At 46.5% G+C, this 23,812-nt stretch overlaps 1 protein-coding gene across 2 annotated transcripts in view; it reads left to right on the top strand.

The window, feature by feature from the left end:
* Window positions 1-884: 884 nt before the first annotated feature.
* ENTPD7 (ectonucleoside triphosphate diphosphohydrolase 7) overlaps window positions 885-23,812 on the top strand; it is a 48,487-nt gene continuing 25,559 nt past the window's right edge. Inside the window, exons 1-3 of one of the 2 annotated variants that reach the window (XM_063962268.1) lie at window positions 885-1,068; window positions 5,715-5,835; window positions 6,799-6,981. In XM_063962268.1, the coding sequence (XP_063818338.1) occupies window positions 5,828-5,835; window positions 6,799-6,981 (191 nt within the window). In that variant the 5' untranslated portion in view covers window positions 885-1,068; window positions 5,715-5,827. Of the gene's footprint in view, window positions 1,084-5,714; window positions 5,836-6,798; window positions 6,982-23,812 lie in introns of both variants that reach the window. The other variant, XM_063962267.1, reaches the window with a different exon arrangement.

Here is a 23,812-nt window from a genome sequence, read left to right as displayed (position 1 = left end):
TGGGCCCCTGGGGTGCGCACGTGCGGTGCGGCCACTGCTGCAGCGATCCAGTCTGAATTAGGCCCCTAGACCCCTTATTAGTAAATAGACCCCATGGTCTTGATTGGCTGTCTAGTCCTGATGCGGGCTGGTCTCAGTCTGTGGTAACTGCTACCACCCTTTAACGTGTTAACTACAGTATGCTAAATCCACAGTTAATATATGTGCCAGAGACGATCAGTTCAGCAGGATCTATAGAGCACATTTTATACGGAAGCGTCTAGTTCCCCTTCCGTAAATGTTAGCCGGTGACATCACAGGCCATGTGACCAGACCATGTGACGGTCCGTTTTTCAACAGGGTAGCATCTAGTTTCCCTTCGTGGAGAGGACCTTTTCCCATAAGACATGTCACAAACTATTTGGAATAGTAACCTGTGGCGAGCGAAGCGAGACACCGAGCCCGAAGCGTGGCGAGCGAAGCGAGCCCGCGAGGGTCCATTGGTGCATAGACAAAAACAAATAACCTATCTGAACAGCGGGGAACAAAAATTTACATAAACAGAAGGGGAAATAGAGGGTTTATAATAAATAATCTAGTTCCTCTTCAGTTACTGAAACAGAGGGGGATCTAGTCTCCACTTTGATAGTGTCTAGTTCCCCTTCCGTAAAAACGTACATAAACAGAAGATGAAATAGAAGGCTCATACTAAATAGTCTAGTTCCTCTTCAGTTACTGAAACAGAGGGGGATCTAGTCTCTACCCATTTTATACACCTTGCAGGAAACAAGTGCGGGCTAACTTTGCCATTTATCTCGCTAAAAAACTAATGATGCAATGTTGTCGTGTCAATAAAGTTATATGAAAAAAAAAAAAAAAAGATGACGTGATAGGATCGTCACTCAAGACCAGTTTCCCAGTTCCGGGAGGAGAGTAAGGGCATTGTAGTGCTGGCAGTGTGGACATTGTAAGTGCTGGCAGTGTGGGCACGGTGTCTTGTAGTGGCTTCATAATGGGGAGCCTGACACCAGCATTACCGCGGGAGAGTTAAAGGGAAGACGCTGTATTCTGGCAGAAACAGGACTGGAGGTAACACTGACACAGGTAACTGGCTAGCTGGGGCTTCTGGAACTTGTAGTGCCACAGGGGCATCATAGGTTGTCTAAGGCAGCTATTCAGTAACTTGTCTGATAAGTCTACTCATGTTTGAGTTTCTATACCAGGTTCCTAGCTAATGCATTATAAGAGATGCATTTACAAGCTGCTGCTGCACCTCATGTTATATTTAATTTATTTTCATCTTATTTTCTTAATTTTATGAGATTTGCTGTTGGAGAATTCATGTTTTGGTCCCGATTTTCTTCACCAGCCTGTAAATAATCCATGTTGGCCCGGACCCGGTGTATAGTGCGCACAGAAGCCAATCAGCATGCAACAATTAATGTTACGTGATTGACAGCTGCAAAATGCAATTGGTACTATCAGCTGATGTGTTTATTTAAAATTATTATTATTATTATTATTATTATTATTATTATTATTATTATTTATTTGCTTTTTAAACTTGGTGTAATTGGAAATGGACAATTTTTGGGCCACTTGCGCATTGCTAGGAAATGTTTGCGGAAAGTCTTCGGACGCTCACGTTTGCCAGAACCTACATTGGAGAGACCAGATGCAGTTGCCCCGTGTCCGTGGTAATGAGCGGAACGATGACGCTCCGCAAACTGTCGCCAGTTAGGGAAAGATGAAGGACTGTATTTCTAATGGGTGAAAAGCCCTAAATTCAGGAAAAATGAGAGGTCTTCACAGGATGTAGGGATTCTACCTGTTCATCAAATCCCCTGTTTGTGAAGACTCTAGTTGGCGATAGCCTTCGCTGGGGACCTCTTGCGATTCTTCCTCATACAAAGCACGGGGAAGCCAATTTAACATAACCACCAGTGGTACAAGTGCCGCCACTGTCTACTGCTATGTGTGACACAGCAAAATTAGAATAAAGAATGGGTTCAGTTTTTACCTGCGTACCTGAATTGCCCTATATCATGTCACCTGACTGTGAACCGCTGGAATATGAAGAAGCTTTCCCAGCAGCCAGAGTAATAGAATTATTTTTTTCCCTAAATCCTTTTTGCCCTTGTTTTAGTGCATAACCACTTTGAATTTGCAGCATGTCAGAAATAAGATACTGTAGCGCTGTATTTATAAGGACTAACTCTGCGGCAACCACTTGGGCAGCTATGGAGAAGTTCATTAATTGGGTGCACAGAAAAATCCTCAAGCACTTAAAAGTGCTGCATGTGATACAGAGGGATTCCAATGTCTAGGTCAATAGGTAGATAGTGCTAATGGTCGACACAAGTTGTTGTTTTTTTATCATGATTTTCCAGCTTCTGCTAGATTTACTATTCACGTAGACTACAATTGGGAATAGTAACCTGTGGTGAGTACATGAATACATACATTTCGTCTCGGAATATCTGGCTGAGGGGTGTGGTTCATCAAATCGACAGTATCTAGGTCGACAATGTTTAGGTCGACCACTATAGGTCGACATGGATGGAAGGTCGACAGGGTTTCTAGGTCGACATGTGCTAGGTCGACAGGTCTAAAGGTCGACATGAGGATTTTTTATTTATTTTTTGGTGACGTTTTCTTCGTAGAGTGACCGAGATCCCAAATTAGTGCACAGCCCGAAGCATGGCTAGCGTATACGTTTCTATTAACTGGCCTTGGATATGGTTAAACATACAAAATGACAAAAAAAAGATGTCAACCTTAACCACTGTCTACCATTTACCTGTTGACTTTTGAGCCTGTCGACCAAATGGGATCAACCTAATGACTGTCTATCTAGGCCAGGCCTGGCCAGCCTGTGGCTCTCCAGATGTTGTGAAACTACACATCCCAGCATGCCTTGCCACAGTTTTAGCATTCCCTAATAGCAAAACTGTGGCAAAGCATGATGGGACTTGTAGTTTTACAACAGCTGGAGAGCCACAAGTTGGCCAGGCCTGATCTAGGCAGTGTAGCTCTTCTATACTACACCTGATATAGAGGGCCCCAGTGTTTCATTACTCATAATCTGAGATATGAAACAGAACCAAACATTGGGGCACATGTATTATGCCTGGAGAAGTGATAAGTGCAAGGTGATAACGCACAAACCAATCAGCTCCTAACTGTCAATTTGCATGTTGGAGTTGATTGGCTGGTGCGTTATCACCTTGCACTTATCACTGCTTTATCACTTCTCCAGGCTTAATACATCTGCCCCATAATGAGAAAAATACAACATTTAGCTAAAGTAGCTGTTGTAATGTGCTAAAGGTGGTTTGGTTTCAGTGTGATGTTTACACTTTGGCGTCACCCTTTTCCAGTTTGGCGCCTGTTCGCAAACCTAGACAAACTTCTTATATATGGCGGTGTCTCCAAAGACGGGCAACTTGAAGTGCACTGTTTGGCTCAGACTAGTGAATAGGGCAAATAAGAGGTTGGTGGTGCACATCACAAGTAATGACCTTAGCTTTGTTAGTGTAAGCCTGGAATGTAAACTGGGCAAGACGAATGCTTTGCATTAACAACGCGTTTGTGAATTTTGAGTCCATAATATGGTAATCAATATGATCTGGGCTTTCATTCATCTCTTATCATTGATATGTTATGTAGACGTCTACAAATGTTTTTCTATGTATTTCCACCTGACAGTCATTGGTAGTAGCACCTTTTACACAAGGTGAAAACCTTTTTGGAGAAGGTCCATTGTATGCGTCGGTAGCATGTTTATATATGGTGACCAGGTGTTAAAAAAACTGTCCCTGTTAGTTGTTGATGATTATTATTATTATTATTATTATTATTATTATTAATAATAATAATATTAATAATAATATCAATTGCTTCTAACCAATTCCTATGAATTGAGTATGTCAGCTGAAGTTCTATCATATTTAGGCCCAGACTTATCAATCCTTAGAGAGTAATAAATTGCTCGGTGATAATAAACCAGCCAATCCGCTCTTAACTGCCATGTCACAGAGGCTGTGTTTGAAAAATGACAGTTAGGAGCTGATTGGTTGGTACTTTATCATCGTGCAATTTATTACTCTCCAAGGCTTGATAAATCTGGGCCTTCGTCTCGGAATATCTGGCTGAGGGGTGTGGTTCATCAAATCGACAGTATCTAGGTCGACAATGTTTAGGTCGACCACTATAGGTCGACAGTCACTAGGTCGACATGGATGGAAGGTCGACAGGGTTTCTAGGTCGACATGTGCTAGGTCGACAGATCTAAAGGTCGACATGAGGATTTTTTTTTTGGTGACGTTTTCTTCGTAGAGTGACCGAGATCCCAAATTAGTGCACAGCAGAGCAGCTTCGGTAAATAGATTCCATGCGCATGTTCAAGGCATCTGTTCAGAGTATAGGGGGAGCCTGGGGGCAGCCCATTATCTCCAGGAGCTCGCCATGCTTCGGGCATGGTGCCTTCGCTCCGCTACCGCTTCGCTCGGCACACTTTACTGTTCCAATCGTAGTCCACGTGGATCGGTAAGTATGAAAAAATAAAAAGAAAAAGAAAACAAATGTGAAAAACTCATGTCGACCTTTAGACCTGTCGACCTAGCACATGTCGACCTAGAAACCCTGTCGACCTTCCATCCATGTCGACCTAGTGACTGTCGACCTATAGTGGTCGACCTAGATACTGTCGATCTTCAGACCGGATCCCCTGGCTGAGACCCACTAGGATAAAATCCCCTTTTCAGATGCAGCTGCCATCATTAATAATAATAATAATAATAATAATAATAATAATAATCTAGTTATTAGTTGTGCAATAAATGCTTGGGAAAGCCGTGTGGTTTGTGGGTGGTCAGGGGCGAATACTGATGATAATGTTCGCCAGCACTAGTGAATTGTCATTGCTCAGGTGAAGAATATGCTATTTTCAACATTAGGTTTTCTTTTCATTTGGATATTTCTTTTGCGTGCATGAGACGGTGAGTTGTTCTGCAGTTATTAGAGAGGTTTTCGCTGTTTAATGTGATTCCTAATAGCAAATTTGTTGCACATAAATGGTTTGCAACTTTGCACAAGTAAGTGTCGTCTTCCTGGCATGAACCAAAAGCATTTGTTACCGTTGCTGACCGCACAGCACCTTGGTGAGCTCTTCATATGGGCAAAAATGCCTTAAATAAAAATGTACTCTGAATCAGAACCCTTATGTGCAGAGATTAAGGAGGTTGAGAATGGTGCAGTCTATAATACCACTACTTATCATTTTAATTTACAATTGCCAATTAAAGGGTCGATTTTAAAGCTGTAAAAAAAAAAAAAAAAAAAAGACCACTGGAGAAATTGACCATGACAACCAACCAGTTTGAGGTAGCGTCTATCAAGTACATGCTATAAAATGATAAGTAAAAGCTGATTGGTTGCTAGGGGTAACTTCTTAACTAATCCACTCACTACGCCTGATACAGATAGGAATAATAAATAAGTAGCTCGTTGTCAGACGTGCATCTAGCTGGTAGAACTCCTTGTATGCCACTAACTTCCTGTACTTCCGAGGAAGGCTTCTTATCTCTCTCCAACGTGTCAGCTGGATTGCGAATACAGTAATCTGTGAGGTTAATGTTCAACACTTATGTCACGTCAGTCTTACCTTGTACATTACCTAAGCAAGGCAATATTGAGGCTGTGTTACAGGTTTAAACCTCACTTTTTCCCCCTAGATTGGAGGAGGAGGCAATGCTGGGACCCGTGTCTCCTGTTTCTTGCACCAGACTGCGCAATAGGTGACATGTGGAGAGCCAACGCAGAGAGCGGTTGACTGGGATTTTTGCTTATGGCCAGGTAATGCCTAAATCGTGTGTGGTATTTGTAGTGCGGACTGGCCACTCTGATGGGGGAGGAAATCTTGTACAGTATCGTGACCCGTTCCTCACATTTCACTGGTCATATTATTTCTGTGGAAATGTTGTAAGCCTCATACGTGATGGAAATGAATTTAATCCACTCATGATATTTTACATTCTGTTAAAGTGGGGATTATCGTGGCACCCCCAGTCCATAGGTCCTGCTCTTCATTCGGGTGTGGTTTATAGGGTCAAAAACACTTAGGTCGACAGTGTCTAGGTAGCGTCACTATTGGTCAACAGTGACTAGGTCGACATGGTCACTAGGTCGATGTGAGTTTTTTAAAGTTTGTTTGGTGTCGTTTTCTTCGTACAGTGACCGGGAACCCCAATTAGTGCACCGTGTCCCCTTGCTTCGCTCGCCATGCTTCGGGCAAGGTGCCTCACTCCGCTGAACTCGGCACAGGTTATTGTTCCCAGTTGTAGACCACGTGGATCGGAAAGTATGAAAAAGTTAAAAAAATGAAAAAGAAAAAAAACTTGAAAAACTTACGTCGACCTAGTAACCATGTCGACCTAATGCACGTCGACCTTTGTGACTGTTGACCTAGAGACTGGATAACCTTCATTCTGCGTGCAGTATGTAGCGGAAACATCTATAGACCTTTTCCACGTTCTGTTAGTCTGTATCTATGAATAACTTAATTTCTAGGGAAAAGCATTCTGCATTAAAGACTGCAAAATTACTATCCAGGACACACGGGAGGCTGTATAGGCTCTCGTGCCCCGACTGCAAATTGATTAAAAGTAATTGAATAACCAATAATGGACATTGATTAAGTGCAGAGAGCTTCCAGGCTCAGACTGGACGCAGCAGGTATTCTGTATGTGTTATTAAAATGTGTTTTTATTTCTTTCTTTCTTTTTTTTTTCTTCCAATTATTATTTTGTTCTTTTTCAGAATTAGCTTTTCTTGCTTGTATCCTGTGTCCTGGCACTGCAGCCTGCCGTCTGTCACACAGTTTTCCCGGCAACGAGTGGCCCTACTGCTCATTTTCATCCTCAGTTGTCTTCTGCTTCTGGTGGCTTTTGCAAACCCCGGATTGTGGAGCCCTAAAGCGTTCCAGGATCGGCAGTTTAGGAGGTAAAGTACATTCCAATACTTGTGATATGTTACAGTGAATTGTGAGCAGATTGCTGTACACCGTTTGTTTTCAATCTATAGGAGCAATTCATGCATGCCGCGGGATCCGGTCTCTAGGTCGACAGTGTCTAGGTCGACCACTATTAGTCCACAGGGTTTCTAGGTCGACAGGGTCTCTAGGTTGTCAAGTCAAAAGGTCGACATGAGTTTTTAACAAATTTTTTCCCCCCTTTTTTTGAACCTTTTCATACTTAACGATCCACGTGGACTATGAATGGAACGGTAATCTACCATGCCCGAAGCATGGCGAGGGGACACGGTGCACTAATTGGGGCTCCCGGTCACTCTACGAAGAAAACGACACCAAAAAAACATTAAAAATTCATGTCGACCTTTTCACCTGTCAACCTAAAAACCCTGTCGACCAATAGTGGTCGACCTAGACACTGTCGGCCTAGTTACTATCTACCTTTCATACCACACCCGCATGGCAGCAAGGATGAACATGACTATATCTGTGTAAGGGTTCTTAGCTCACATTGGTGGAGATGTATCAAACCTTCAAAAAGTACTATGAGAAGATATTTACCCCTGGCAGCCAATCAGCTGCTAGCTATCATTTATCAAGTACATTTTATAAAATGACAGCTATAAGCTGATTACTTGCTAGGAGCAACTTCTTCACTAGTCTTTTTTTAGAAGGTTTGATACATGTCAGCTATTATAGTGCCTTTGTTATAGACCACAGTAGATTATTGGTGTTAGACATTGTACATCACCTCTGCATGTGTAGGAAACCATTTGAACCCAGCAATAGCACTTCTGGGTAAATAGATTGGGCATATATAATGGGAAGGTCACAATTATAAATTCGAACCCACCTCTCAGTGCGGACCTTCAGGCAGTTTCCACGTAGACGTTATACGTTGGCGAGCGTGCAATGTGTACAAAGGGTGTGCTGGAGCCAGTTACCACCTCCAGACTAACCACACATCATGCATACACCGGAACCTCCCATGTGATAGGAAGGGAAATCGTGGGCTTGATCGGTACCAAAAATGTGTGATATGATAATGGTTCTAAATATGATGTATAATTGTTCCCTCATCTTTGCCTCATTCAGGCCATTTAGAGGCAATCCAACTTTTTTTAGGCAGCAGCATCAGCGGCAATATCATCAACTTGTTTTATAAATTGTACTAACTGGTAGAGGGGTTTACTGGATTATGATATGTGTAGGGAATAGGAGAGGTTAGCACTATGGGCCTAATTCAGACCTGATCGCAGAAGCAAAATCTTTCTCTAATGGGCAAAACCATGTGCACTGCAGGGGAGGCAGATATAACGTGCAGAGAGAGTTAGATTTGGGTGGGTTATTTTGTTTCTGTACAGGGTAAATACTGGCTGCTTTATTTTTACACTGCAATTTAGATTTCAGTTTGACCACACCCCACCCAAATCTAACTCTCTCTGCACATGTTATATCTGCCCCCACCCCCCCCTGCAGTGCACATGGTTTTGCCCATTAGATTTTGCTGTTGCGATCAGGTCTGAATTAGGCCCTATGTTTATTTACTGTGAGGAATGCAGCTAAACCAGTTGAAAAAGTGGGAGTGTCAGGGCAGTGTGGAAAAGATGAGGGCTCAGACATTAGGGGCCGGATTGGTTTTTCCTTGTAAATTTTTGCGGTTTTAAATTTAACAAAAAAACTAGTTCGGCTGGAATCTCGGAGCTTCGGGCGTCTGAATTAGGCCCAGTGTCCATTTGTAGGAAATTTCCACAATATATAGAGAACAAGAGTTTAAAATATTTTATATATATATATATATATTTATATATTACACAGTACCAGTCAGTTTGGACACTCCTTCTCATCCAATGGATTTTATTTATTTTAGTTATTTTATATATTGTATATTAATACTGAAGACATCACAACTATGAAAGAACACATATGGAAAGTGGCCCCCTTTTGCTTTGATGGCAGCTTTGCACACTTTTGGCATTCTCAGATTCGACTTTTTGCATTTCGACATTTTTAAAATTCGACATGTCTGCAGTGGTAAAAATGCGGCTTTTCAACAAAAGTATATTCAATTGAAGAATGTCGATTCGACAACAGTGCTTTTCGACAGTAATTTCGTAAATTTCATTCCGCCTCACTTTGCTGGCTGAATCTATTAAAAAATTTAAAAAACGTTTTTTTTGTGTTTTTTTTTTTTTTTTTTTTTTATTGCTAATAGCATATCTATTTATATTAGAAGGGATTATGTACTTGGTTTGTCTATTAGGAGACATAAGTATTATTTATATATTTTTTTAAAAGAATATTTTTTTTTTTAACTGACTAAAATAGAGAGAGCATGGTTTTCAGTGGGAAGTGGTTAAAATCGAGAGAAAAAAATGCGTGGGGTCCCCCCTCCTAAGCATAACCAGCCTCGGGCTCTTTGAGCCGGTCCTGGTTGTAAAAATACAGGTAAAAAATTGACAGGGGATCCCCCGTATTTTTAGAACCAGCACTGGGCTCTGCGTCCGGTCCTGGTGCAAAAAATACGGGGGACAAAAGATGTAGGGGTCCCCCGTATTTTTCACACCAGCACCGGGCTCCACTAGCTGGAGAGATAATGCCACAGCCGGGGGACACTTTTTTATATCGGTCCCTGCGGCCGTGGCATTAAATCCCCAACTAGTCACCCCTGGCCGGGGTACCCTGGAGGAGTGGGGACCCCTTAAATCAACCTCACCGCTGACCGCAAAGTTCCCACCATTGAAGATAATGGAGCGGCTGTGCAATGCGTTGTCTGACAGCTCAGACGCGCATAGCCAATCAGGAGAGTGCCACGACGTGGCGTTCCCTGATTGGCTGAAGGGACCCTCTGTGACAGGAGTCACAGGGGGTCCCGGCAGTCGGGGAAAGGGGTCCCATGTGTAAACATGGGACCCCTTTCAGTCCGTGGTCCGGGTAAATGCGGTTTGTTTTTTTGCCAAGTACGTGGATTACAAGCTCAGAAGAGGACCGATCTACACTGGATTTTGGTGAGTATAATTTTATTTTCAGGTACACCGTAGATTCTACTTGGAGAATTGGACCGAACCTCGTGTCAACATAGGTAAGTATGTGTGTGTCGGCATGTATGTAATAAAGTTTTACTTTCACGGTGTCTGTGTACTGTTTTTTATTTGGGTATTTTTTTTGTAGTAGAACTACAGGTACCAGCGGGCCCGTTTCCCCCCCGCATGCTGGTACTTGTGGTTCTCCAAGTACCAGCTTGCGGGGGAGGCTTGCTGGGACTTATAGTTCTGCTGCAAAAAACAATATTATTTTCTTTGACACAAGGCTATCAGCCCCCCATCCGCAGCCCTTGGATGGGGGGACAGCCTCGGGCTTCACCCCTGGCCCTTGGGTGGCTGGAGGGGGGGGGGGGGGGCTTGATTTAAGGGGTCCCCACTCCTCCAGGGTACCCCGGCCAGGGGTGACTAGTTGGGGATTTAATGCCACGGCCGCAGGGACCGATATAAAAGTGTCCCCCGGCTGTGGCATTATCTCTCCAGCTAGTGGAGGCCGGTGCTGGTGTTAAAAATACGGGGACCCCTACGTCTTTTGTCCCCCGTATTTTTTGCACCAGGACCGGACGCAGAGCCCGGTGCTGGTTCTAAAAATACAGGGGATCCCCTGTCAATTTCCCCCCCGTATTTTTACAACCAGGACCGGCTAAAAGAGCCCGAGGCTGGTTATGCTTAGGAGGGGGGACCCCACACAATTTTTTTCAGGGTTTTTTAACCATTTTTGTGCCGTCTGAAAAGTCGAATCCGGGATTCACTTATCCGTCAATTGGTCCGTTTTTCGACAGCGGGACTGTCGAATCCGTTTTTAATTGAATATGTCGAATTCCGGCACTCGCCGGCCGGGATTCGACGGTCGAATTGTGTCGAATTTAAAAATGGGCGAAAAAAAGGCGCAATTCGTCCGGAATTGCATATACCCCAATGACTACATAAAATCACATAAATATAAGATTTTTTCCCTTTTTTTTTTTTTATCGATTAGTAGCCATGTAATAGATGGTATACTAGGTATCCTTATCCAATTACCAGATGGTCAGAGCTAAGGAAGCCTAAATGAGCCATTTCACATTGTAAAACTATTTTTAGTGGATTTTAATTGCGCCTGTTATTTATGTGTTTTTTTTTGGGGGGGGACTTTTGCCCTGTTGATAAGATTCTAATTTATCAATTCGATAATGTACTTGCGACACTGGATCCCGGTGTATTGATTGGCCGCTATCTCATGTTTGGTCAGTATACACAATAGTGGCAACTGTGTGTAGATGAGTTGCACTTCAAATAAATATTCCTACATGGTGAGCAGGGCTTGGCTATATTGGCCTTTCCCATTTCCAAAGTCTACTTACCTGTTTATTTTCTTCATCTGGTCTGCATCTTATTGAGAGGTACAGATTTAGGGGCTGATTCTGGGCAAGGGAACAACAGCACGTAACTTTGCACTCTAGCAAGCCCACGTTGCACTGCAGATGGGGCAGATATAAATGGCCTGACTCTGAGTCACCTTCAGCGGCCTGTGTCTTTTGCCAGTTGCACATCTGCAACTTTTTGCAATTACTGCCTTGGTGTTCAGCCGTACGCCTGAATGTGCAAGGATTGAGACATCGACTTTGGGCATCTTCAGACGCTAAAGTCATCCTTGCTGCGTCTTTAGTTGCAAACATCGCTTGCACCATTGAAACTTACCCATGGTAGGTGCAGATTCTCTGTCACAGTATGGCCTCCAACGTGAGCGAACCTAATGTGTACGAAACCTCTTCAGCAACGCGCTTACAAGACGTATCATAACCGCGCAGCTGCATATCCACCTCCATGTCACAGACCATTAACTCCCAATACATTTTCTATATGCTGCTGAGACTGTGCGTCCCAATCGGTACTGCAATTCTGTGCGCACACAATCCTGATGTATGCGCAGTGCGATTTAGATGCATGCACAGTAGAAAGTCATTGCTCCACTGCGTCCGACTCCAAACCGAGCACACAAAATGCAGGGCATGCAGACGAAGCAAAACCCCCGGCTTACCAGGGCCAATTAACGCGCCGGCTTACCGGGGCCAATTAAATAGCCCCCGCCGGCCGATACTTATCACCCGGCACCCCGGGTCAAATTGAATACCCTAGCTAGTCTGTGTTCCACCAGAAAGTACTGAAACTCCGCTTTTAAGGACTATCTGATTTACTTGAATAGTCTGTGGAGCTAATTCAGACTGGATTGCTGTAGCGGCAGCGATTGCAGTCTGAATCCTTTTGTGGAGTGCGCACACACGGCGGGCAGACTGCAAGTGCGCACCTCCCGGAGCCCAGTGAGTTGCTAAAAGCATGTCAGGGCTGCGATCGCCTCTGCCTGATTGACAGGCAGAGGCGGTCCAGGGAGGGGGCGTGCAAACGGCGTTAAAACGCTGTTGACCGAGCGTGGTACGGACAACAGAGGCGTGTTCAGACTGTTGCGGGAGCGGGCAGCGGCACCTGTGCGATGTCGCACGCAGCCGTGGCGAGTAGCTGCCTGCCATTGCGCAGGAGCTGCGCTGGCAGGGAGCTACTCTGTGGGTGCAAAAGCATCGCCGCTGTGCGATTCTTTGGCACCGTCGCAGGGGGATAGAGCCAGACCTGCGGGGCGGACTAGCCCTGAGCAACTGATCGTAGTTGTGATAAATTTAGCACATCTAATATCAGATCGGAATTACCCCAGTGAACAGGTCATTGACACTGATCTGCCTGTGTATGGTACAGCCAGTCCAGATAGCCTGCATATTATGGGTAACTGAGTCCTATGGTTGTACCGCCGCAGTAAATCCTGATGACCTTTTTAAAACCACTTAACTGGCATGGTCAGATTTCATGCAACTGCGCTGTCCCACCCTGTCCCCCCGTTTTTGACGAGGAGATCAGTTCTGCAGATGTGCATAATATAATGTTTAAATATTTAAAAAAATACTTTTTCAACTTTATTAAATAAAATAAATTTAAAAAAACAATGTTGTTAACGCATTTGAAGGGAAAAATCGTCAGTTAAGTGGTTAAATGTAATTTCTCTAACGTCCTAGAGCAGGGGTGGCCAACCAGTCATAGACAAAGAGCCAAAAAATCTTGTTAGGTACGTCAAAGAGCCGACATCAAGCCGAAGGAACGTGTGCACAAATGGGGTGTGGCCTTGTGCCTGCTAGGCCACACCCCTGGTATAAAATACAATGAAAATGCCAGATCCACATAAAATAAATTTTAAAGCCAGAATCAACATAAAATACATTGAAAAAGACACTTCCACATTAAAAAAACAAAGATATCCACATAAAATATATTGAAAAAGCCATATTCACATAATACACTTCAGCTCCTCCGTGTGTCACTCCAGCCAGCACCCTATGTCACTCCAGCCAGCTCCCCCATGTCAATGTGTCTCTCCAGCCAGCGCCCTCCTGTGTCACTCCAGTCAGCTCCCCATTGTGTCTCTCCTACCAGGAGTCTCCTTTGTCACTCCAGCCAGCTCCCCATTGTGTCACTCCTGCCAGCACCCTCCTGTGTTACTCCAGCCAGCACCCTCATGTATCACACCAGCTAGCTCCCCCATTGTGTCTCTCCTTCCAGCGCCCTCCTGTGTCACTCCAGCCAGCTCCCCATTGTGTCAATCCAGGCAGCACCCTCCTGTGTCACTCCAGCCAGCACCCTCCTGTATCACTCCAGCAAGCACCCTCCTGTATCACTCCAGTCAGCTCTCCCATTATGTCTCTCCTACCAGGATCCTTCTGTGTCACTACAGCCAGCTCCCCCTTGTGTCATTCCAGTCAGCTCCCCCATTATGTCTCTCCTACCAGGATCCTTCTGTGTCACTCCAGCCAGCTCCCCCTTGTGTCATTCCAGCTCACCCTCATATGTCACTACAGCCCAGTATCTGGCTCCCTCAGTTTTCAGTCGCCGTAGTGCTGCTGTGTGTCTGGTTGAAGTGCACCAGTTTCCAGGATCTGTTGTGGTCAGGTGACTTTGAGTGTCGAGAGCCACATTTGAATAAAGAAAGAGCCACATGCGGCTCAAGAGCCACAGGTTGGCCACGACTGTCCTAGAGGATGCTGGGACTCCGTAAGGACCATGGGGATAGACGGGCTCTGCAGGAGACATGGGCACTTTAAGAAAGACTTTGACTCTGGGTGTGCACTGGCTCCTCCCTCTATGCCCCTCCTCCAGACCTCAGTTTGATACTGTGCCCAGAGGAGCTGGGTGCATTTCAGGAGCTCTCCTGAGTTTCCTGTAAGAAAGCATTTTTGTTAGGTTTTTTATTTTCAGGGAGCCTGCTGGCAACAGACTCCCTGCATCGAGGGACTGAGGAGAGAGAAACAGACCCACTTCTCTGAGTTTCAGGGCTCTGTTTCTTAGGCTGCTGGACACCATTAGCTCCAGAGGGATCGGTACGCAGGTCTCACCCTCGCCGTCCGTCCCAGAGCCTCGCCGCCGTCCTCCTCGCAGAGCCGGAAGAAAGAAGCCGGGTGAGTATGTGAGGAAAGACTTCAGAGGCTTCAGAAGACATGATCTTCATAAGAGGTAACGCACAGCAGTGAAGCGGTGCGCCATTGCTCCCATTCACCTCACACACTTCGGTCACTGTAAGGGTGCAGGGCGCAGGGGGGGTGCCCTGGGCAGCAATAAACACCTCAGGTGGCAAATACACATATATACATGTACAGCTGGGCACTGTACATGTATAAAAAGAGCCCCCGCCATGTTATTAGTAAATTTGAGCGGGACAGAAGCCCGCCGCCGAGGGGGCGGGGCTTCTCCCTCAGCACTCACCAGCGCCATTTTTTTCTCCACAGCACCGCTGAGAGGAAGCTCTTCGGACTCTCCCCTGCTTGACACACGGTGAAAGAGGGTTTTATAGTAGAGGGGGGGGGGCACATAATTGGCGCAAATACATTATACATAAGCGCTACTGGGTAAACAGTCTGTGTTTTTTCCTGGGTCATATAGCGCTGGGGTGTGTGCTGGCATACTCTCTCTCTGTCTCTCCAAAGGGCCTGGTGGGGAACCTGTCTTCAGAAAAGAGCTTCCCTGTGTGTGTGTGTGTGTGTGTGTGTGTGTGTGTGTGTGTGTGTGTGTGTGTGTGTGTGTGTGTGTGTGTGTGTGTGTGTGTGTGTGTGGTGTGTCGGTACGCGTGTGTCTACATGTCTGAGGTTGAAGGCTCACCTAAGGAGGAGGGGGAGTGTATGAATATTAGGTCTCCGTCGGCAGCGCCGACACCTGACTGGATGGATATGTGGAATGTTTTAAGTGCTAATGTTAATTTATTGCACAAAAGATTAGACAAAGCTGAAGCTAGGGTACAGTCAGGGAGTCAACCCATGCCTGTCCCAATGTCGCCTGGACCTTCGGGGTCTCAGAAGCACCCACTATCCCAAATAGTTGACACAGATACCGACACGGATTCAGACTCCAGTGTCGACTACGATGATGCAAAATTGCAGCCAAGGGTGGCTAAATGTATTCGATATATGATTATCACTATAAAAGATGTTTTGCATATCACTGAGGAACCCCCTGTCCCTGACACGAGGGTACACATGTATAAGGGAAAGAAACCTGAGGTCACCTTTCCCTCCTCACATGAGCTGAACGAATTATGCGAAAAAGCGTGGGAAACTCGAGACAAAAACTGCAGATTCCCAAAAGGATTCTAACAGCGTATCCTTTCCCGTCACAGGACAGAATACGGTGGGAATCCTCCCCTAGGGTAGACAAAGCTTTGACACGTTTATCAAAAAAGATAGCGCTCCTGTCCCAAGATACGGCTACCCTCAAGGATCCTGCTGACCGCAAGCAGGAGGTTACCTTGAAGTCCATTTCCACTCATTCTGGTACGTTGCTCAGGCCGGCAATTGCGTCGGCCTGAGTTTGTAGTGCTGTAGCAGCATGGACAGATTCTTTATCAGCGGATATTGAGACCCTTGATAAGGATACCATTTTATTGACCCTAGGGCATATAAAAGATGCTGTCTTATATATGAGGGATGCTCAAAGAGACATTAGTTTACTGGGTTCCAGAATAAATGCTATGTCCATTTCTGCTAGGCGAGTCTTATGGACTCGACAGTGGACGGGGGATGCCGACTCAAAGAGGCATATGGAGTTTTTGCCGTACAAGGGTGAGGAATTGTTTGGAGAGGGCCTCTCGGACCTCGTCTCCACAGCTACGGCAGGTAAATCGAATTTTTTGCCTTATGTTCCCTCACAATCTAAGAAAGCGCCTCATTATCAAATGCAGTCCTTTCGTTCAAATAAAAGCAAAAGAGTACGTGGATGGTCCTTTCTTGCCAGGGGTAAGGGCAGAGGAAAAAAGCTGCACAACACAGCTAGTTCCCAGGAACAGAAGTCCTCCCCGGCCTCTGCAAAATCCACCGCATGGCGCTGGGGCTCCCCTGAGGGAGTCCGCTCCAGTGGGGGCACGTCTTCGACTTTTCAGCCACATCTGGGTTCAATCACAGGTGGATCCCTGGGCAATGGAAATTGTTTCCCAGGGATACAGGCTGGAATTCGAAGAGGTGCCTCCTCGCCGGTTTTTCAAATCGGCGCTACCAACTTCTCCCCTGGAAAGGGAGATAGTGTTACAGGCGATTCAAAAATTGTGTCTTCAACAAGTGGTGGCCGAGGTTCCTCTGCTTCAGAGGGGGAAGGGGTACTACTCAACCCTGTTTGTGGTCCCGAAACCGGACGGTTCGGTCAGACCCATTTTGAATTTAAAATCCCTGAACCTAACGGTTCAAGTTCAAGATGGAATCGCTCAGAGCGGTCATCGCCAGCCTGGAAGGGGGGGATTTTATGGTATCTCTGGACATAAAGGATGCATACCTGCATGTTCCCATATATCCTCCTCATCAGGCGTACCTGAGATTTGCGATACAGGATTGTCATTACCAATTTCAGACGTTGCCGTTTGGGCTTTACACGGCCCCGAGAATTTTCACCAAGGTAATGGCGGAAATTATGGTACTCCTGCGAAAGCAGGGTGTCACAATTATCCCGTACTTGGACGATCTCCTCATAAAAGCGAGATCACGGGAGAAGTTGCAGAACAGCGTATCCCTTTCACTAAAGGTGTTACAGCGACACGGCTGGATTCTCAATATTCCATAGTCGCAGCTGGATCCTACGACGCGCCTGTCCTTCTAGGGCAGGGGTGGCCAACCAGTCAGAGACAAAGAGCCAAGAAATCTTGTTAGGTATATCAAAGAGCCGACTTCGAGCCGAAGAAGCACTTGCAAAATGGGGTGTGACCTTGTGCCTGCTAGGCCACGCCTCTGGTATAAAATACATTGAAAAAGCCAGATCCAACATAAAATACAATGACAAGCCACTTCTACATCAAATAACTGATAGGCCAGATCCGCATAATATATATTGAAAAAGTCAGATTCACATAATACACTTCAGCTCCCCCATGTGTCACTCCAGCCAGCACCAACCTGTGTCACTCCAGCCAGCAGCCTCTTGTGTCACTCCAGACAGCTCCCCCATGTGTATTTGGCTCCCTCAGTTCTTAGTCTACGTAGTGCTGCTGCATGTCTGGCTGGAGTGCAGTGTTTTACAGATCTCTTGAGGTCACGTGAGTTTGAGTGTTGGGAGCCACATTTGAATAAAGAAAGAGCCACATGTGGCTCAAGAGCCACGCGTTGGCCACCATTGTTCTAGGGCATGATTCTGGACACAGACCAGAAAAGGGTTTTTCTTCCGGAAGAAAAAGCGCAGGAACTCATGACTCTAGTCAAGAACCTGTTGAAGCCGAAACAAGTGTCAGTGCATCATTGCACTCAAGTCCTGGGAAAAATGGTGGCGACATACGAAGCCATTCCCTTCGGCAGGTTCCATGCAAGGACTTTCCAGTGGGACCTATTGGACAACTGGTCCGGGTCGCATCTGCACATGCATCAGTGGATCACCCTGTCCCCCAGGGCCAGGGTTTCTCTCCTGTGGTGGCTGCAGAGTGCTCACCTTCTAGAGGGCCGCAGGTTCGGCATTCAGGATTGGATCCTGGTGACCACGGACGCGAGCCTCCGCGGTTGGGGAGCAGTCACACAGGGAAGAAATTTCCAAGGCCTTTGGTCAAGTCAAGAGACTTATCTTCACATCAACATCCTGGAACTGACGGCCATATTCAACGCCCTACGTCAAGCGGAGACCTTACTTCGCGACCGACCGGTGCTGATTCAGTCGGGCAACGTAACCGCAGTAGCTCATGTAAACCGCCAAGGCGGCACAAGGAGCAGAGTGGCGATGGCGGAAGCCACCAGAATTCTTCGCTGGGCGGAGAATCATGTAAGTGCACTGTCAGCAGTGTTCATTCCGGGAGTGGACAACTGGAAAGCAGACTTCCTCAGCCGACACGACCTGCATCCAGGAGAGTGGGGACTTCATCAGGAAGTCTTCGCACAGATTGCAAGTCGGTGGGGATTGCCCCAAATAGACATGATGGCGTCCCGTCTCAACAAAAAGCTACAAAGGTATTGCGCCAGGTCAAGAGATCCTCAGGCGGTAGCTGTGGACGCCCTAGTGACACCGTGGGTGTTCCAGTCGGTCTATGTATTTCCTCCTCTTCCTCTCATACCCAAGGTGTTGAGAATAATAAGAAAAAGAGAAGTGAGAACAATACTCATTGTTCCGGATTGGCCACGAAGGACCTGGTATCCGGATCTGCAGGAAATGCTCACAGAAGATCCGTGGCCTCTTCCTCTAAGACAGGACCTGTTGCAACAGGGTCTTTGTCTGTTCCAAGACTTACCGCGGCTGCGTTTGACGGCATGGCGGTTGAACGCCGGATCCTAGCGGAAAAAGGTATTCCGGATTAGGTCATTCCTACGCTAATACAGGCTAGGAAGGGTGTGACATCTAAACATTATCACCGGATATGGCGAAAATATGTTTCTTGGTGTGAGGCCAGGAATGCTCCTACGGAAGAATTCCATCTAGGCCGTTTTCTTCACTTCCTACAGACTGGTGTGAATTTGGGCCTAAAGTTAGGCTCCATTAAAGTTCATATTTCGGCCTTATCCATTTTCTTTCAAAAGGAATTGGCCTCTCTGCCTGAAGTACAGACTTTTGTGAAGGGAGTACTGCATATTCAGCCTCCTTTTGTGCCTCCGGTGGCGCCTTGGGACCTTAACGTGGTGTTAAGTTTTCTTAAGTCACATTGGTTTGAACCACTTCAAACAGTGGAGTTGAAATATCTCACTTGGAAGGTGGTCATGTTGTTAGCCTTGGCTTCGGCTAGGCGAGTTTCGGAATTGGCGGCTTTATCACATAAAAGCCCCTATCTGGTTTTCCATATGGATAGAGCGGAATTGCGGACCCGTCCTCAATTCCTACCTAAGATGGTCTCATCCTTTCATATGAACCAACCTATTGTCGTGCCTGTGGCTACACGGGACTTGGAGGATTCCAAGTCCCGTGATGTGGTCAGGGCTTTGAAGTTTACGTGGCCAGAACGGCTAGGATCAGAAAAACAGATGCACGGTTTGTCCTATATGCAGCCAACAAGGTTGGCGGCCCTGCTTCAAAGCAGACTATTGCTCGCTGGATCTGTAACACGATTCAGCAGGCGCATTCTACGGCAGGATTGCCGTTACCAAAATCTGTTAAGGCCCATTCCACTAGGAAGGTGGGCTCGTCTTGGGCGGCTGCCCGAGGGGTCTTGGCACTACAGCTGTGCCGAGCTGCTACTTGGTCAGGGTCAAACATCTTTGCAAAGTTCTATAAGTTTGATACCCTGGCCGCGGAGGACCTCCTGTTTGCTCAATCGGTGCTGCAGAGTCATCCGCACTCTCCCGCCCGTTTGGGAGCTTTGGTATAATCCCCATGGTCCTTACGGAGTCCCAGCATCCTCTAGGACGTTAGAGAAAATAAGATTTTAAACCTACCGGTAAATCTTTTTCTCGTAGTCCGTAGAGGATGCTGGGCGCCCGTCCCAAGTGCGGACTATTTCTGCAAGACTTGTATATAGTTGTTGCTTTCATAAGGGTTATGTTATAGTTTCATCGGTTATGGACCGATGATATGTTGTTGTTCATACTGTTAACTAGATTGTATATCACAGGTTATACGGTGTGATTGGTGTGGCTGGTATGAATCTTGCCCTTAGATTAACTAAAATCCTTTCCTCGTACTGTCCGTCTCCTCTGGGCACAGTTTCTCTAACTGAGGTCTGGAGGAGGGGCATAGAGGGAGGAGCCAGTGCACACCCAGATCCAAAGTCTTTCTTAAAGTGCCCATGTCTCCTGCGGAGCCCGTCTATCCCCATGGTCCTTACGGAGTCCCAGCATCCTCTACGGACTACGAGAAAAAGATTTACCGGTAGGTTTAAAATCTTATTTTTCAGCTTTGTTTGTGAGGCTGAATGAAGACTCTTCTTTGTAGTAAGCTGAATGACGGAGCTGCCTGCACTTAACCCCATGTATTTACAGAAGTACGGCTTCAATGTTTGAAAGGGGGAGGAAGTGTGCACCTGATTAAATGGGCAATATGGAGATCCAATCAGGTGCTGCTATAACAAGTACATGTCTCTCTCCTTCCAAATTTTCTGTAGATGCAGAGGCCTAGAGAGTACAGTGTTGTGGAGAGTATGCCAGTAACAGGTAGGCACTCCAAGAAAGGGACTGCTCAGCTAATTGGGGAACAGAAGTTTGGGAGGTTAGAAAGGAAAACATGAGAACCAAATGTTCCTAAGGTGGATGCATCATACAAACACCGCAGTGCTTTACTGTGTGATCTTATTACATAGTGGTAAAGTACTGAGCTGTGCTATTCTCCTTAAGCATGGGCATGCAGTTTAATTAGCGCAGGCCAGATCCGCCAGGTGCTCGCGGTCACACTGCCCTCTTGTGAGATTCGCAGCTGCTTTCAGGGTCATACATGAGTCTGATATACCAGATGCTGAGTGCCTGGAGACTCATGGCAGTGATCTCACAGCTCAGCAGCTGTGGGTGTTAGGGGACCTGCAAAATGATTAAAGACCTTTGGTAATTGCTTTGGCGAACTGTTAACTCATTAGGCTCATTACGTCTTTGTGTACCACACGCTGGTGAAAGCTATAAGCTGGGTCATATCCTGGTGCAGACATCAAAAGAGGTTTGTAAGCCCATGAGACAAAGCAATGAAATCTCACAAGTAATACGTAGTAATATGTCTACGCGGAGATTTCAGCAGTGATTTAATGTGCACCTGTCTGCGATCCAGACAAGGGTCTGAAATGACTGGGGGAAGCCGGCCTGTAGTTATTCAGCTGTTTTGCACCTACAGGTCCCAGCATGCACTGTCAGCATCTGCTGGGTCTTGTAGTTCTGCAGCTGCTGGAGAGCCACAGAAAAACCTGTTTAATTTGAGTCTTACTTTTATGAGATTTGTTTCTGTTTGTCCACGTATGTTATGCAGCCACCAGCACTGGTTTTGCCTATTACATTGACCGTAAACAATTTGAATTGGTCCTGGACCACCAAACCAGGGCACCCCTGCAAGCGTCCCGAGGCACCCCAGGGTGCCACGTCACACAGTTTGAGAACCGTTGTAGTATTTGGGAGCGGAAGCAGTTAGTTTATCGACATACAGGATCCCGGCGGTCAATATACCGACGCCGGGATCCCGAGGAAGGACGCATTGCCGGCGTCAGGATGCCGGCGTCATATTACCGACAGCCGGCATCCTGATCTTCCTCACAGCGGGACGCGCTGCCTTCCTGCTGCGGAGGGCGGGAGGTTAGGTTTAGGCTGCATAAGGGGGGTTAGGGTTAGGCTGCAGCACCGGGAGGGTTAGGGTTAGGGACCGGGGGAGGGAGGGTTAGGCATCAAGCAGGGAGGGTTAGGGTTATTCATCCACAAGGGAGGGTTAGGGGCCTTAATGGGGGCTGTTAGGATTCTGATGGACGGGATGCCGCTGTCTGTATACTGAACGCCGGCATCCCATCCATCGGTAAATCATACTGATCCCTTTGGGAGTATATTTTAATGAATTGAAGAGATTGATATCTTCCCTTACTACATACAAGTTCCCACTGACTCCTGAGTTATATGTTTGCCCAACCTAGGGCCATTCGCTCACAGGTCAGAGCTGACCCACAGAATCCATTCCGCTCAGATTAATGTGTGTAGCCCACAGAGCTTGCGCTTTTTCTGATTAAACCCAATTAGTTCCTATACACAGAAGGTAAAGCTATTGGTAAGGTCTACAAAATGATACATGCGGCTAAATATAACATCCTCTGAGTTCCGGAGGTGCAGGAATTTTGGTGGGGATTCAGATCTGATTGCTGGGCTGCTAACTTTGCCGTCCTGCATTCAGATAGTCACCGCCTCCAGGGAGAGTGTAAATTCACCGTGTAAGTGTGCGATCCTATGTGTACGCCGAGCTGCAAACATCCAGTGTGCGCAGCCCAGGACTTACTCCTCCAGTGTGAAGAGAACAGGCTGATTGGGGCCGGAGCTGACGTCAGACACCCTCCCTGAAAATGCTTGGAAACGCCTGCGCTTTTCCGGACAGTCCCAGTAAACGCTCAGTTACCACCCACAAACGGCCTCTTCCTGTCAATCACCTTGCGAACGTCCGTGCGATCTGAATTTTCGCACCATCCCGTCGCTGTTTGGCGATGCCCTTTGTTGCTGTCCGAAGATGATGTGCGTTTCGGCACATATGTATGCGCAGTTACTACCTGATCACCTGCTGTGCAAAAACGCACAGCAGCGATCAGGTCTGAATCACCCCCTTTGTGCTAGTTTGCCTTGTAAATTATTGCTGCGTTAAAAAAAAGGGGCAGATTTGCACAAAATTCCCTCACGTCCGGAACGCGGAGGCTGTTACATATAGCCATTGGAGTCTTACTAGCATCATTACCACTTGCTATTTTAGTTGTGTTTTCTTGTTGACTGTTTCAAATACTTTTATTTTTTATTCTAAGTATTGACAAAAATTAGAAGCGTTTCTTCTTTTTCTGCCCTGGACATAGGGGCCGGATCAGAGTGTCATACACGTCTGCCGCAGTTACACTCTCTTTTTGTGCACGGAACTAAATAGCCTGTATACTAAGTTGTTCAGATTTGTCCTCCTACACCGGGTTCAGTATGAAAAGCTGGCGGTTGGGATGCTGGTGTTCAGTATACCGACGCCGGCATCCCGATCGCGGTAATGCCAATAAGGGTTCAGGTGGTACCCTAACCTCCCTCCCCTAACCCTCCCACTCCGCAGCCAAACCCTAACCTCCTCTATTGGTGCCGGACCATAACCTCCCACCGGTGGTGCCTAAACCTTAACCCCTCCCTTTCCCACAGCCTAAACCAAACCCTCCCCGCTTAGTGCCTATCCCTAATACTTTCCTGGTGGTGCCTAACCCTTACCCCTTGTGTAGTGTGCCTGCGGCGGCAGTACATACTTACCTTCGGGATCCTGACTGTCGGGATGTCGTCGTCAGGTTCCTGATCTCCTCGGGATGCTGACATCGGTATACTGGCGGCTCTTGATATTCCGGCGTCGGTATTATGGCTGCCAGGATCCTGAACGCATACTCATAAACCTATCGTTTTTGTTCTTTTCATACATTTCTGCTCCCCATCTCAGGAGGCTGCAAGAAAAAATGTCTGCACCGGCGGCACTCGCGCCCGAATGAAGTAACAATTGAATAGCTCCTACGGTCGCCTATTAATTAGTGCAGCCTGCAAAACAGTATACTAGTATTTTTGTTGCAAAGGAATTGATTTAAAGTCCCAGAATAAGCATAACGATGCATTGAGCCGGTCACTCGTAT

The sequence above is a fragment of the Pseudophryne corroboree genome, chromosome 3 (assembly GCF_028390025.1).
Source record: "Pseudophryne corroboree isolate aPseCor3 chromosome 3, aPseCor3.hap2, whole genome shotgun sequence".
Classification (NCBI taxonomy): domain Eukaryota; kingdom Metazoa; phylum Chordata; class Amphibia; order Anura; family Myobatrachidae; genus Pseudophryne; species Pseudophryne corroboree.
Note: the sequence above shows the minus strand (reverse complement) of the source record. Positions and strands in the feature narration are given on the sequence as shown.